This window comes from Penicillium expansum (genome assembly GCF_000769745.1).
Source record: "Penicillium expansum strain MD-8 chromosome Unknown contig111, whole genome shotgun sequence".
NCBI lineage: Eukaryota > Fungi > Ascomycota > Eurotiomycetes > Eurotiales > Aspergillaceae > Penicillium > Penicillium expansum.
Genome location: NW_015971485.1, coordinates 160293 through 174648, shown reverse-complemented (window position 1 = coordinate 174648; position 14356 = coordinate 160293). Strand labels below are relative to the sequence as shown.

Here is a 14356-nt window from a genome sequence, read left to right as displayed (position 1 = left end):
ACAAATGAAAGAGACTTAAATTAGAGTATCCATATAATCAAAATCGTTGATTACACATCAAATTTTCATTGGAAGTGGAGATGGAAACCTTTTCCACTAAGAAAAAAAAACCTGTCATCTCACGCGGGGTACGGTGATGTAGTTGGCCCGCAGACCCCCGATTGAAGTCCTTGAACAACCACTCGGACATGTAGAGGTATCTGCTAGGGAAAGTAAGGGCGGAAATTATAATAGGATAATTTTGATGATCAATTTCGGGCTTTACGGTGGATCGACTTGAAATATGCATGCGCTAAAATGCAGTTTTTAGGAACTTCTGCTTTGCGCCTCTACCTTGGAAAAGGGCGGAAACATACTCGCATACTCGTTCTTACAAGACTACCAATCCACAAATTGAACATCAAGTCCCCACGACATCAAGGCATGTATGAGCTAGCTTGGTAGAAACTTTAGATTACAAGGCGCAAAAGGGAAAGCCACCTATGCTAGTCCCACGCCGCACTGGATCGCTGGGAAAGGACCAAGTTCACCACGAAAAGAAAGACGTTCATCCTCCCAACACCCAACTAAATCTCCAGAACGAGCTTTTTAGTTGCCACCGCAGTTGACGATGGTGGGCTTGACAGCAGAGCGGACGGAGCCGGAGGAGGAACCGAGAGCCTCGATCTCCTTGACAACGTTCATGGACTCGGCATCAGCGACCTCGCCGAAGACGACGTGCTTGCCATCGAGCCACGAGGTGACAACGGTGGTGATGAAGAACTGGGAGCCGTTGCTGGAAAGAAAAGAGAAATGTTTAGTATGGTTCTGTAGGTGGGCCATCTGGAATACAAAACTGAGACTTACGTGTTGGGGCCAGCGTTGGCCATGGACAGGAGACCAGGGCGGGTGTGCTTGTGGATGAAGTTCTCATCGGGGAACTTCTCACCGTAGATGGAGCGACCACCGGTACCCTATTCCGGTAAAAACAAGGTTAGACACCGAGCGACTATCAGTATTAGATCAAAAAAAGACTTACGTTGCCACGGGTGAAGTCACCACCCTGGAGCATGAACTGGGGGATGACACGGTGGAAGGAAGAGCCCTTGTAGCCCTTACCCTGCTCGGCGTTGCAAAGCTCAGCGAAGTTCTTGGCGGTCTTGGGAACCTCGTTGGGGTAGAGCTTGAAGTTGATGCGGCCAATCTTGGCTAATGAGGGAATCAGCATCAAATTCAATTCCAATTAACATAGCATGATGTGAAATTGCCAAGCTTTAATACTATGATTGAAAGCTGGGGGTCGGAGGCAGCAAGGTAAGACTGGGGCGGGGAGGTAAAAACTCTCTGCGCCGCCAGAAACAAGAATAACAAAACTGATGGGAGAACTTACGGGTAGAGGAGCCAGCGGGGGCGTACTGGACCTCGAAGAAAGCGGTGGTGTTGGACATAGCGGCGGTTGATGAAGCGAAAGATCGGGCAGCGGGGTGGAAAGAAGTGCAATTGAAGAGAGAAGAAGAGAAGAGGGAAGAAGGTGGGGTTATTGACCTCAGTCGGCAGAACATGGTGAGGGGCAGGGCGGAGCGGGTAAACTCGGGTGCCGGGCTACTTTGGGGTTAGCTTGTTAAGGTTCACCTAAAGACCACTTGTGCACTTTCTGCCTGAGGCTCCACTTTGTAGCTTCTCCAGACTCCCCAGGGGGCAAACATGACTGTTTCTGTTGCCTAATCTTGTCTCTGAAAGAGTCTGAGATAAAGTGGAAATGCACTCCAGCATTCAGATGCCAAGGGACCAAGCTCACTTACAAAGGTTATAGATTGATGAAGAATGCGAGTTAAAGAAGTAGAAAGAAGGGAAAAAACTGAAGCTCAATGCCAAAAAGCGTCTAGAGCTCCGTGATTATGTAATGACTTCCGGGATATCCCTTCCGAACTAGCAGTCTTGGCTACGAGAAGATATGCATCTTTAAAGGGGTATATTTGCGTTGATTATTGGTATACTATTTGGTCATGAGCTGAAGATATACGAAGTACTTTCATTTCACCTGAAATCATCCAAAATGTGAGAAAACAACAGCCCGATACCAACAAGCGGTCGTGAGATAAAAAAAAAAAGGAACAAATCAACAAGAAACGAGGCTAAAAGAATCTAAATAGACAATAGAAAGGGCTAAAATAGAGTACAGAGAATAGGAGAATATGGAAGAAAGATAAGTGACAGAGGGAAGTGAAACCTGTAGATGCCACATATGTCGGGACATCGTTTCAACATTGTCCACTCGTTGCCATAGAGAAGTAGTCGCTGAAAAGCAAGGGGCAAAGAAGAAGGAATATAAAGAAGTTGAGGCGAAAGAAAGACAAAATGGGTAGCCTCAAGTTCATGTCATGAGAAACAATGCCTGGGATCAAGCTCATCACCGGAAGTCATCTTCCTCATCAGCGACTGCCGATGTGGCCTCAAGGCGCTGTACAAGATCTTTGGTCTGCCGAGCGATCTCAAATGCAATGGGTGGCAGTTTGTTCGTGAGCTCACGCAGTTGCTCGGGAGTGGTGGCGTCTCCACCTTCACCAGCAGTGGCCGTCAATCGGCCGCGGCACTGGTCCAATGCCGCGATGACCGGTTCAGACGCCTGCCGTAAAGCGATATCTCCAGTGCGTTCGCGTATCAGGTGCTCTGTAGCGGAAACCACATTCGCAACAACATTCGAAATGGCAGAGACGTGCGTCTGGACAGTATGCAGGTCGTCCTCGGCTCGGATACTAGCCACCAAAGCTTGAATTTGCTGGACCATGCCATCCGTCTGGTCCTCAACATAGAGCTAGGATCACCTGTCAGTATATCATTCATTGCGATATTATCCATCTCGGGCCGACTCACCTTAAGCTCCAACACCTCATGGTCTTCTTGCACATGCCCCCATCCATGATTGAGGTTAGTGGTCACACCATTCTGCACAGGGTACTGAGAGTCGTCTGGACGACTGATAGCACTGTAGACGGAGTTGTTGCTCATGCGCTTTTGACTGGCAGGTGTATCAAAATAATCAGGGAATTGCTCCTGAGATACATCCGCTTCATCATCTTCATCTTCCAACTCATCTACAGGCGATGCCTGGATCTTCACCACCCGTATCAGGTCAACAATAGCCGTGCAAAGATGGGAGGCCGCTGCATCAAGGAGCGAGACCGGAGACAGACCACTAGAGCTGGCAAAGTTGCGAGTGGCGGTGATCATGTTGTTTGCTGTCGTAGACACCTGGCCCTTGGCCTTTGCGCGCAGAGCAGCCGATCCATCTACCGGGATCGGGGAATATTCCACATCCTGGAGAATATGACGGACTGTTCCAATGACCATCTTAATCTGGTGGAGCACCACATGTGATTCCTCGAAACGCGCAACTCGCAGGAGCTCGTCCACGGACACCTGGAACTTAGTAACGTGGATATCCTTGACCAGCCCGTCTGGTTGCACCAACTCATGTTCTTTGGCGACAAGACTTGCATCGGGTCGCGAGTCGGCGAAACCACCAGACGACGTGCGAAGCTGCCGCAACTGCGACTTGACCTTGGCGTAGCGGTTCTTCCATTCGTTGGAATCTGCCTCGAGTCTGTGGACTTCTTTCGAGAGCTGTTCTTCACGCTCCCAATTGGAGTGACTCTCGGCTGAAAGTGTCTTCATTTCCATGAGGAATGCCGATGCCTCGCGGCGGACTTCGTCGGTCACTTGCTGCTGCTGCTGCAACTCTGCTTGTAAATTATGGTGCTGAGTCTCTAGATCAACATAGCGCGCTTGTAGACCCGCATCATCGACACCACGGGAGGAGTCATTGAGCTGGCTGCGAAGATCCCGTTCTATGGTCTCATGCTCAGTTCTAACCCGCTCAAGCTCTAGCTGAAGCGAGTTGTTGAGATCCTCGGCTTTTGATACCTTGGTCTCAAGCTCGTGTCGTAAGTCGTCCCATTCCTGGCGCTCATTATGACTGATCCCGGAGGAATCTGCATCTTGTGATGACTGAGCCAACTCCTCATCCTTGGAGCGGACCAATTCTTCCAGCTTTTCAATCTTATCTTGGAGAATCGATACTTGGGTCTGGCTCTCCAGTAACAGTCTCCGTTCACTGTCGCCCAAGGTCGTTGTAGTACCCCGTCGACTTAAAACAGCATCTAGACCAAACGCATCACTCCGAGCATCATCCTCGTCCTCTGGTCCCATATCATCGCTATCCTCGACCATCGTGCTTTTATTCGGAACCATAGTATTGCTCTGGAAAGACCGAGGAAACGGACCATCACCATTCATACTCGGTGGCCCTCCAAGAGAACCAGTACGTGGAGGAAACGGACTGCCTGGGGGACCGCCAGACGGGTATCCTCGTCCCATGCGCGACGGAGGTCCCCGAGCAGACTGCTGCGAGGTACGACCGCTGGGAGGGCCCATATTGGGAGGCGGGCGGGGGCGGAATTCTCGGCTGGTGAAATTTGGGAAGCGGCGTTCCAGCTCACAGAAGACATCGGTCGCCAGATCTCGGAAGCGCACGTGGTGGAGCGCAGCAAGCTTTTGACGGGCATGGTTGCGCTTTTCGTGGAAGTCGGTGCGAGCGGGGAGGTAAGGAGGGACGTCTGGACGAGGTGGTCGTCCGGGAGGCGGCGAGGCCTGCTGCCGCCGGATCAATTCGTCAAAAACATCGGTGGAAAGTTCGTGGAACTGGGTTGGAGATAGCCGTAGCAGTTTGTCCCGGGCTTTATTCGACTTGCCACGGTCGTCGCGGGCTGTGCCATTCAGGAATCTTTTCAAGACCACATAGTGCTGGCCCAGAATCTCCTCCATCTGACGATACCGTCTTCCATCGCGCGTGCTTTCTGCTAGTGTTCCGGAACTGGATCTCGCGGCGATCGAACTGGGAGGGGATGGATTGCCGCTGCGGGTGGAAGGTGACAGCGAAGGAGGTGGCCCACTGGGACTTAGGGGTGCGCTCGGGGTGCCGGAGGTCGGAGGTGTGGCTAGGTTGGGTCGTGATGATGGGAATGTTGGCGAGAATGGTGAATCGGATTTTCCATACTGATTTAGTCCCGACCATTCGCTACCATCAACAGAGACAGGCGACATGGCTCCCGAACCACCATTCATATCAGGGTCAAACTTGGGGTGTTCCAACTTCTCCAATGAACATTCAACGCTGTCCGAAGGGCCAGCTATCACGGATTCGATTTATCGATAAAGGCATTCACTTCGTTACAGTAAAAAAATAAACCCCCCGTATTTCTCCACTAAGATTCCAATCTGAGACAATGGAGCCGGAGGCAGGTGAGGAGTTGTGATTCGCCACGAGGTAAAGGGAAGAATTTAGAGCTGATAAGTACCAGATCCAAAGGAGTGAAGGACTGGACTGAAGATATGGGGGGAAAGGGACAAATCGAAGGTGCGAGAGTGCGAGAGAGAGAGAGAGAGAGAGTGGTTTTAGTGTAGTTGAACTCTCCGGAGTTCCCTTACGGCAATACCCGTTACTTCAGGTTCCTTACTCCGTACAGCAGACATGCATCTACAGGGGTTTATTAGATGAGGATATGATTTCAGATCTGATGAGCCTGATTTTTTTCTTTCTTTTTTTATGTTTTTATGTTTTTATGTTTGATTTTTTTGTACTTAGCTTTCTGCATAATCCTAGAACAGAATTCTCCTAAAGCTTGATCAATAACAAGATCAATAGTCAGGAAATTGGTTATACCATACTCGTATTCGATACCTCTCCTGCCGAGGACACGGGCCAGGGGGGTTAATTTCTACTAAGGGGCACTACACATGTATGCACTGCATGGTGCAATCTATGGACATATATAACTAGTTTCTTGAATAAGCATTTAGCTATAAGTAGACCTAAAAACTAAAAAATATATATATCCTGAAATTATCTAAGTACCTTGAAATATCTACCTATAACTAATTACCATGAACAGAAACAACTCAGGAGTTGACGATTCTAGGCCCTTGCCTGCCCCATAATAATTTTGTACACCGTACAAACCGCATACTTTTGTACCCGGCAGTCCCACCTTGTATTATTTGAGAAGGCTTGAAAACAAATAAATTCTTTGGTCATATCTATGGGAAGTGTAAAAAAAGAAAACCGAAACAACTAGGTACATGTAGAACAACGGCTTCAATCCCCGCATGAATATGAATGCTTTGAAGCGTTAGTTCTAGGGCTCTCGGGGGAGGATGCCTTCAGTAGGCCTCATTTGGATCGGCAAGATCCACTAGCATGGAATGATTCATCAACACGGGCCTGTCCGGAGATCGGACAGCGTCGGTAATTGACATTTTTTTCCCTGTCAGTTGAGAGGGTCTCCCATTATAATGCAGGGGCAAAGACAAGGTGAGCGATGGGTACGCCACAGCGTCTGCATTGAAAGTGAATGGTATCGGGAGAATCATTGTAGTCACACATTTACATTGGCCCACAGCTGCGGGCCAGGAAGGGCTGGTCATGTCATCGTTTATTTGGAGGTCATGGAAAGGCCACGGGTGGCGCTGACGGCAGAAGACACGGGGGTTGAGGACCGTGTGGGGGCTGCGCTACGGTTGTGGGCCATGTGTGCCTTGACGAGATGGCCGGCGGCGAGCGCAGCGCACAGGCTGAGCTCACCGGCGAGAACGGAGGCAGCAATGATACGAGACAACTGGCGCGCGTTTTCGCCGGGGGAGGTCGAGTGAGCACCGCGGACACCCAAGAGGTCAAGCATAGCACCTTGGGCTTCAAGGATAGTGCCACCACCAATGGTTCCCACCTCAATAGAAGGCATGGACACGGCGATCTGGAGGTTGCCATTGTTGCTGTTTGGAAAAATCTTATTAGCATGTAAAATATCAGAAAGTGGGGGAGAAAAGCTTACTTCTTCATGGTGGTGATACAGCTGCTGCTCTCAACGTTCTGGGCAGGATCCTGACCAGTGGCCAGGAAAATGGCAGACACGATGTTAGAGGCATGAGCGTTGAAACCACCCAAGCTGCCTGCCATCGCACTTCCGATCAAGTTCTTGCTGATGTTCAGCTCAACCAGTGCATCGACATCGCTCTTGAGGACACTCTTGACAACGTCACCAGGAATGATAGCCTCGGCCACAACGGACTTACCACGGCCATCAGTCCAGTTGATCGCAGCAGCCTTCTTATCTGTGCAGAAGTTACCGGAAAGCGAGATGATGGACATGTCATCGAATCCACACTCCTTTTGCATAACGTCTAGCGCCTTCTCACAGCCCTTGGAGATCATGTTCATACCCATGGCATCACCAGTGGTAGTCTTGAAGCGGATGTACAAGTAGGTTCCGGCAAGAGCAGTCTTGAGACTCTGGAGACGGGCAAAGCGACTGGTAGAGTTGAAAGCTGCTGTGATAATACTCCGACCTTCTTCAGAATCGATCCAAACCTTAGCAGCGGCAGCCCGGGCCAAGGTTGGGAAAGTTACACAAGGACCACGAGTCATACCATCACCGGTCAGAACAGTGACTGCACCGCCACCGGCGTTGATTGCCTTGGAGCCACGACTCGTACTAGCAACCAAAACACCTTCGGTAGTGGCCATGGGGATAAAGTAGTTTTGTCCATCGATGTTGATAGGACCAGCAACACCAACAGGAAGGGGCAAGTAACCAATAACGTTTTCACAGCAAGCACCGTGGACAAGGCCATAGTTGTAATCCTTGTAGGGGAGCTTGGAGTCTTCCAAAACAGAAGTGATAGCAGAGGTAGTAGGAGTCCGGGAGACCACAGATCTGCGGATCTTCACAGCACGAGTAAAGGCATCAACACGGCTCATCAAATTCTCATCCTCCATGGACTTCTCCAGCGCGTAGCCAGGAAGCTTTCCGCGAAGAGAAAGATCAATCAGTTCCTCGTCAGTAAGTATGGGGGCACGCTTTTCCTTGAGCAGAGCCTCGCACTCTTCCGCAGTTCTGGTTGACTGTTGCTCATTGGGTTCGAATTTGGGGTAGACCTTTGGTGCAACCACAGGCTCCACGGGAAGGGTGGGGGCAGTCTCGGGGTCCTTAATACTCCAACGGGCAGCATTGAAAAGATACCCATTAAGGATGATACTGAGAGTCAAAGCGGCGATGATCCACTTGCTGATGATAGGGTCTTCAACGCTCTTGAGCAGGCTTTCGAGAACCTTGCCACCAACAGCATCCAAGAATTGATCGGTGTACTCGATGTCAAACGAACCAGAGTCGGTAGGGGCTGCGTAGTGAATGGACGGGTATTCCAACTTGTACTTGATCGGCGAAAGGATGGTAACAATAGTCTCCTGCTTCTGGCTCTTGGCAGCCACATACACAGTATCCAGACCATTTTCTGCCACCTTGAAAGGATCAATGGGGGTAGGAGACAGGACGCTGGAGAAGCGGGAGAGCAGGCCACCGTTGCCGGTGTTCCGGAAAGGAATGGCGGACATGTTCACAACATTGATCAGGATCAGACCGCCAACCATGAGAATCTTGAAGCGGCGCACATTGCTGGACTTGATCTTGCGACCAAAGATGCTGGTGTCCGCCTCGCCAGAGCCGGCGCTAGGCCAGTCGTTGCTAGAAGCGACATTCTCGGCCACAGTGTGGGTGATGCCATCCTCTTCCAAGGCCTTGCGCAGCGCCACGTGACGCTTGATCCGAGTGATCTCGAGCTTGATGCAGAGAATAGTGGTATAGAAAGTGAACAGAAGCACGCAGTCAAAGAACAAGATCAAGGCCGCGAGGAAGCAGAACTGCTGGAGTCCTCCTTGAACACCAGAGGCCGCACCCAAAGCCAACAGACCAATCTCAATACAGTAGTGCTGAACGATCTCGAAACCTTGATCCTTGATCGCAGCCGCGATAGAGTCCTGAATGGATCTCGGTGTGCTCGATGCGAGCGGGCGAGGGGCAGCACCGGGACCAGGTCGGCGATTGTCCACAGAAGCTTTCAGGACGGCCCGAGTGAACATAATCGGCTTCTCGAATCCGATGGTGACAACCAAAAACGGAAGACCTTCGGACAGCAGGAGGAGGTTGATAGGCACGCCAAGTTTAGTAGTCACGTGTAGACCAAAAAGGAATGCAAAGGTGCCAGAAAGCAGCACGGTAGCCGCAAGCCAAAAGTTGGAGCCCAATCGTCGCATCGAGAAGAAAAGTGAGACGAAGCTCAGGTGCATCGAGAGATAGCCAAGAGCCATGATAACAATGTCAATGGTTTCCGCGTGCTTGATCAGATCCACAAAGGAATTCCACGCATCTGCAATCCAGAGCTTCACAGCTCTGCGGGATCCGTAGGCCGGGCCACGAGCCGCTCGCATGATCCATTTCTTGGATTCCTCCTCATCCTCATCTACGGATGGGGTAGGAATCTCCTGCACGGCCCTCAAAAGTTCCGAGACTTGGTCAAAAGGCACGGTGTAAACCAGGGAAGCATCGTGGGTGAATTGCGAGAAGAGATTCGGGGTGTATGGCACTGAAGCGGCGGAGATATTGGCAGGGATCGGGACATCATCAGCTGCGGGGGCAGTTGAATCCGAGTTGGTGGAATCGGGGAAGATAAGAGTTGTCAGAGCCAGGTGCTGGGCAGCAGGCTTCTCGGTCTAATAATCCAATGCGTCAGTATTTCTTTCTCGGCGCCCCAGAAGGAGAGAAGGTGCAAAATGGGCTCACCTGGGAGTCAGTCCAGGCGTCTTCCGCCTGCCACTTCCACGAAGTTGATTCTCCGAGTCGCAAATTGCGGCTTCCCTGGAGCAGAGCATCGGCATCAACCTGTCCCGCGACACTTCGCGGGTCTTTAGAGGTATCCAGCAGGCTGCCTTCCAGGAGACCCACGTAGGTGGTGCTAGCAAGAATGGCAATCACGACGAGTGTGTGGATAGGGTGGATACAGGCCCGGCGAGAAATGGATTGGAGGCCCGACACAATCTGACGCCGAATCCAGCTAGGTTTAGTTTCGCGCTCTTCCTCGGTTGAGCGAAGGCGTTTAGAGATAAACGAGGTAGCCATGGTGACGAGTCGCGGAGGAAGCGGTGAGGACGTCTGTTGAAGGCGTTGAGGGGTTTTTTAAGGCGGTCCGCAAGGACCAGAACCTGCGAGGAAAGCCGTCGTGGGATGATGTCTTACACCAAAACCAATTCGGAGGGGAGAGTCTTTGAATTAGGATCTAATTCTATTACCGCATGTGGGCTGCACAAGTCGGTGTTTCAGAGACTGGGTAGAGTTCCGGGCTATTTTTTTCTCTCTTAGTTGAAGTCACGAATATCCAGACAAAAAGAAGACATACCGAGGGGAGAGGTAAAGAAACTCTAGGCAAAGCCCTTAGAATTGGAGGTAAAAGGGAAAAAAGCAAGGGCCCCCCTGAAGGTAAAATAATGGTCGCCCGAGACCGCTGGAATTAAGTATCGCCGACAACGGGGGTCGCCAAGCCGCCAACCAGTGGGGAATTGCTCGGGTTTCCTGCGAGGTAATTTATTCTTTGGAGAAGATCTTGGTATTTTATGGGAAAAAAAAGAGGAAAAGAGGAAAAGAGGAACAAAGAAAAAAAAAAGGAATTATAGAGGGGTTAAGAAGAATGGGCAGAACAATAATAAGCCGGATCCCCGAATTAAGCTGACATACTTTGTACAATCATAAGGGAGGCCTTTCAAGGTGCTATTGCAATCCAGGCTGCAATATTATATGTAGGACTTGCATATATTGTGATGGGAGAGAGCGATATTAAGGAACATTTGAATATCTACATACATAAGTGTCAAGTGACACATACGTTAGTAGTCCGTACTCCGTACAACCCAAAGAATCTGGAGCTATTCGGTGCACCGGCATTTGTTTATCTTTGCACCTTTTTTTTCCTGCATTGTCGATCATTTTAGGTATAGTCATGGGACACAGCATACCTTGCTATCTTGTACGGAGTATCATATACTGAATTGAAAACTCTCTACAATCTCTTCAGAACATTTATGTTTCTCTGATCTTGACATCTTTACGTGATTAAAACAGCATGTCGGAACGAACGATCAGCAAAGACTCCACTCATTTGCCTAGTACGGAGTACGAAGTATTCAAATGAGGTTTTGTTCCGACCACGTCAGCCACACACTGTCCTTAGTCTGAAGAGGAAAGTCCAAAAACCTAGTTGGCATCCAATCTGCGAGTCCATGTCAGAAAAGAGTCCACTCAATTTCTCTGCCACTGAAACGGAATCCACCCGGTGGAGCTACGGAGAAATCTGATAAAAATCTGATAACTCTGAGTCAAATCATCTTCTCGCATTGACCCGATGCAGACTCCATTATATCCATAATAAGCTCGGTAACCGAGCTTGCCAAGTGAAAAGGAGAAAAAGATTAGATCGTTTGCTCGGTGAGTCCCGAGTACTCCGGTAAATTTGTGTGGGATTTGCAGGACTTCTCACCTCATTAATAGCCTTAGTTAGATGCCTTGGGTGCCTTAGGTGCCTTATGTGGCTTCCTGTTTCGTGTTAACTAGTGCTCACCTGTTCTTGCTTTTTTGATGAATACGACTGGCACGACCTCTTCACCCGAGGCCCCGGGGGGCATCTTCCAGCACTCAGCATGATATCAACCTGTAGACTCGGGCGCCCAGGGCCAGGGCTGTACTTAGGCAGCCTTCCAGGCCTCCCGGTGGCTGCTTACTCCGCATACATCTTTCGCAGCGCTCACGCTATAGATACGTAGTGGGTTTGATTGCTCTGTTGCCTTAAAAATGAGATTCCATGTGCATATAACGTGTCTCTTTCCTATCTCATCTCATGGTTTCTATCTTGCTCCTCCGCCAACCAATCAAGGGCGGCATCTCCCGATATGTCGACAGCGGGGATGATCAATGTTCTTGGTGCGAAGCTTATCTGGGTCCTGCCTAGATAGGTGCATTGACATGAAGTGGTCCTGCAGGGTGATGGTGATAGTGATAGTGAAAGTGAAATCCTGCTGAATGCCAAGATTCAAAGTATGCTCAACACTGTGAACAGGGCGTGTTTGCTATTAATTAGTTTGCCTACTCTGTACTCCACCAATTTCCATTTCTTTTTGGTTCTCTAACGCTGTCATGAATACCAAAAAGAAAACCTAAGAAGCTCTTAAATTATTCTTGTATAAAATCCCCAGTTTCCCTTCAGCCGCGAGTATCCCAAATCAGCCCGAATTGAACTTTTCAGAAGCTTCATCTTCTGTCTTTCCATCCTCCTTGTTTTTCTTCGCGCTTTTCCACTCCATACTTATCGCTCTAATAATAGTCACAGCCGAGGAGATAACACACATCTGGGAACATTCTCGGAGTGCCTCCTTGTATGCCTCGAGTACCCTTGTTGCAGCCATCAAACCATATGGCTCTGTAACCACTGTTTTTCATCCAAATGCACCATTTGAAATGACAAAGTTAGAGTCTACCGCATTTACCGCATCACTGCTGCTGTTTAACACCTGGCTCAATCTATTCCGAACGAGGTTCTGTCCGACAGCCAGGAAGATAGCTCCACCCAGCGTTTAGGGAAGGACTAGAACGGACGTGGCAACGACCACATCTGTGCCTTTGATAAATTTTTGGACAACTGTGAGCGGCATTTAAATACCTATATCAGCTCCGAATCCGATTATCACCAGGGTTCCACCCCTATTCGACAGTGTTAGTGACACGACTGTTGGGAGAGGCAGATACCACACTCGACCTATCAATATCCAATCGATATGTTGAGGGCGTGGGGGAATATCAAACCCACGGCAACAGACACGATCGTTGTGCACAGAATTATTTGGGAGTCAATACAATAGAAGTCTAAGCTTCAATGTGCCTATCACATACTACGATGTCTGAGAGAACAGCACCTATCATCATAGAACCAGATGAAGCCAAAAATTCGATACCAGCCTACTGCGCGGTTTGACTCTTGACTGCCTGGAACCAAATGGAGACATAATATTCAAATACAATTATTGCTCCATTGATACTGAACATGAAGAGCGTTCCACTCGATAATGATTGTTAGCAGGTGATGCGAAGCGGAGGTGTGTGTCTGTCGCCCTGCTCATATTGAAACAGACGTCCTACCAGAAGAATTACAGTAGGCAGGGGATGACTCGTGAGTTACTCCATGGATAAGCAGTTTCACCCCATTGTAGAACTAGTAGGAGAGACACCATGAAGGGAATGAAGAGACTAGTTCTAGTAGGTTATATATTTGCTATCTTAAGGCCAGAATATCGCTAATATTAGGGTAAGTGAACCTACTAAATTTGTGAGAGTCGTAATAAAAGGCCACTTCAAAATGATAACCATATAGTCACGATGAATGGGATGATGAACCTCTGCCGCTGCCTCGAAGCCAAGCAAATGGTCAAACAGACATTCGCTGCTATCACCACAGCCTTCTTTTCCAAATATTAGATGTTTAAAGATTTAAGCGCTAACCTGTAACAGGATCTTGTGACAAATCTAGCGGTTGTACAGAATCAGAGGTATCACTTATGGTATTCTGTGGATAGGGCTATGGCAGGTGATCATGGAAAAATGCAAACAGAGCAATCTTCAGGAAATCAAAGCGCTAAAGAGGGTCTTATTTTTCTTTTTCCTTCAGAGATCTAAGGGGCCTATTTTGTTGGTTTCGACTCCGACGGCGAAGCGCCCAGGGGCCCCGAGTCAACCAATGACCGTGCTTGCTGAGCCAACCGACCTGCAGACCTGCAACATACTTGCAAGCTTGGAAGATCGAGCTCCTAAATTTATGCAGATGTCACGGCTACGCGCCAGGAGCGGAACCAAGCATGTCTCGAAATATTCCGTGACTCTAAATGTCTCCCGAGAACTGAGCCCTCTCACCCAATCATTCCCTGCTTTGTGCAGAAGCCAGGGGATTGGGCCTGTATCTCAGTCTATTAACAGCTTGGAATGTAACGATGAAGGGTTTGGTATCAGGCTCAGAGCCTCTCCAATTAGACGCAAAGACTCGAAGTCAGACAATGGTTTCTTTATGTGTCACAGGTTCCCTTGAAACCCCTTCATACCATTCATATCCTTATTTTCGTTGAGGCCTGGGGGTGTTTTGGTGAAAGACCAACAATTGACCTATTTTCTATTCACACCCATTGTCATAGGTCAATGATCCCAATGATCCTATTCATCTCGACAAAGCCCATTGTTGCAGCCTTCGACCTGGCCGCTTCATCGATCTTCTACGCTCAATAAATACAGCACTTCCCGCTTGAGCAACCTTGTCTGTGTTCCATATCTCTATGCTCAAAGAAAACGTACTACAATAACTACTCGAGTTGACATCGCCGGCCGCTGTCCTCAAGTCCACAAAACTTCATTTTTACAACCTTTGACCCCGAACCCTACCATCCAAAACCACTATCACG

General features: G+C 49.2%; 3 protein-coding genes across 3 annotated transcripts; all 3 read right to left on the bottom strand.

The window, feature by feature from the left end:
* Positions 1–588: 588 nt before the first annotated feature.
* cyp4 (peptidyl-prolyl cis-trans isomerase) lies at positions 589–1427 on the bottom strand (the record flags this gene model as incomplete). Its single annotated transcript, XM_016740999.1, has 4 exons — positions 589–775; positions 847–953; positions 1019–1188; positions 1370–1427. 4 exons carry the CDS (start codon positions 1425–1427, stop codon positions 589–591), a joined length of 522 nt encoding a protein of 173 aa, XP_016593760.1.
* Positions 1428–2389: 962 nt separating this feature from the next.
* On the bottom strand, positions 2390–5103 carry PEX2_037230 (putative cell polarity protein; the record flags this gene model as incomplete). Its single annotated transcript, XM_016740998.1, has 2 exons — positions 2390–2794; positions 2854–5103. The coding sequence occupies 2 exons, from the start codon at positions 5101–5103 to the stop codon at positions 2390–2392; spliced, it is 2655 nt and encodes an 884-aa protein (XP_016593759.1).
* A 1367-nt stretch (positions 5104–6470) lies between these two features.
* hmg1 (HMG-CoA reductase) lies at positions 6471–9986 on the bottom strand (the record flags this gene model as incomplete). The annotated part of the gene is made up of 3 exons (XM_016740997.1): positions 6471–6807; positions 6867–9580; positions 9651–9986. 3 exons carry the CDS (start codon positions 9984–9986, stop codon positions 6471–6473), a joined length of 3387 nt encoding a protein of 1128 aa, XP_016593758.1.
* Positions 9987–14356: the final 4370 nt, after the last annotated feature.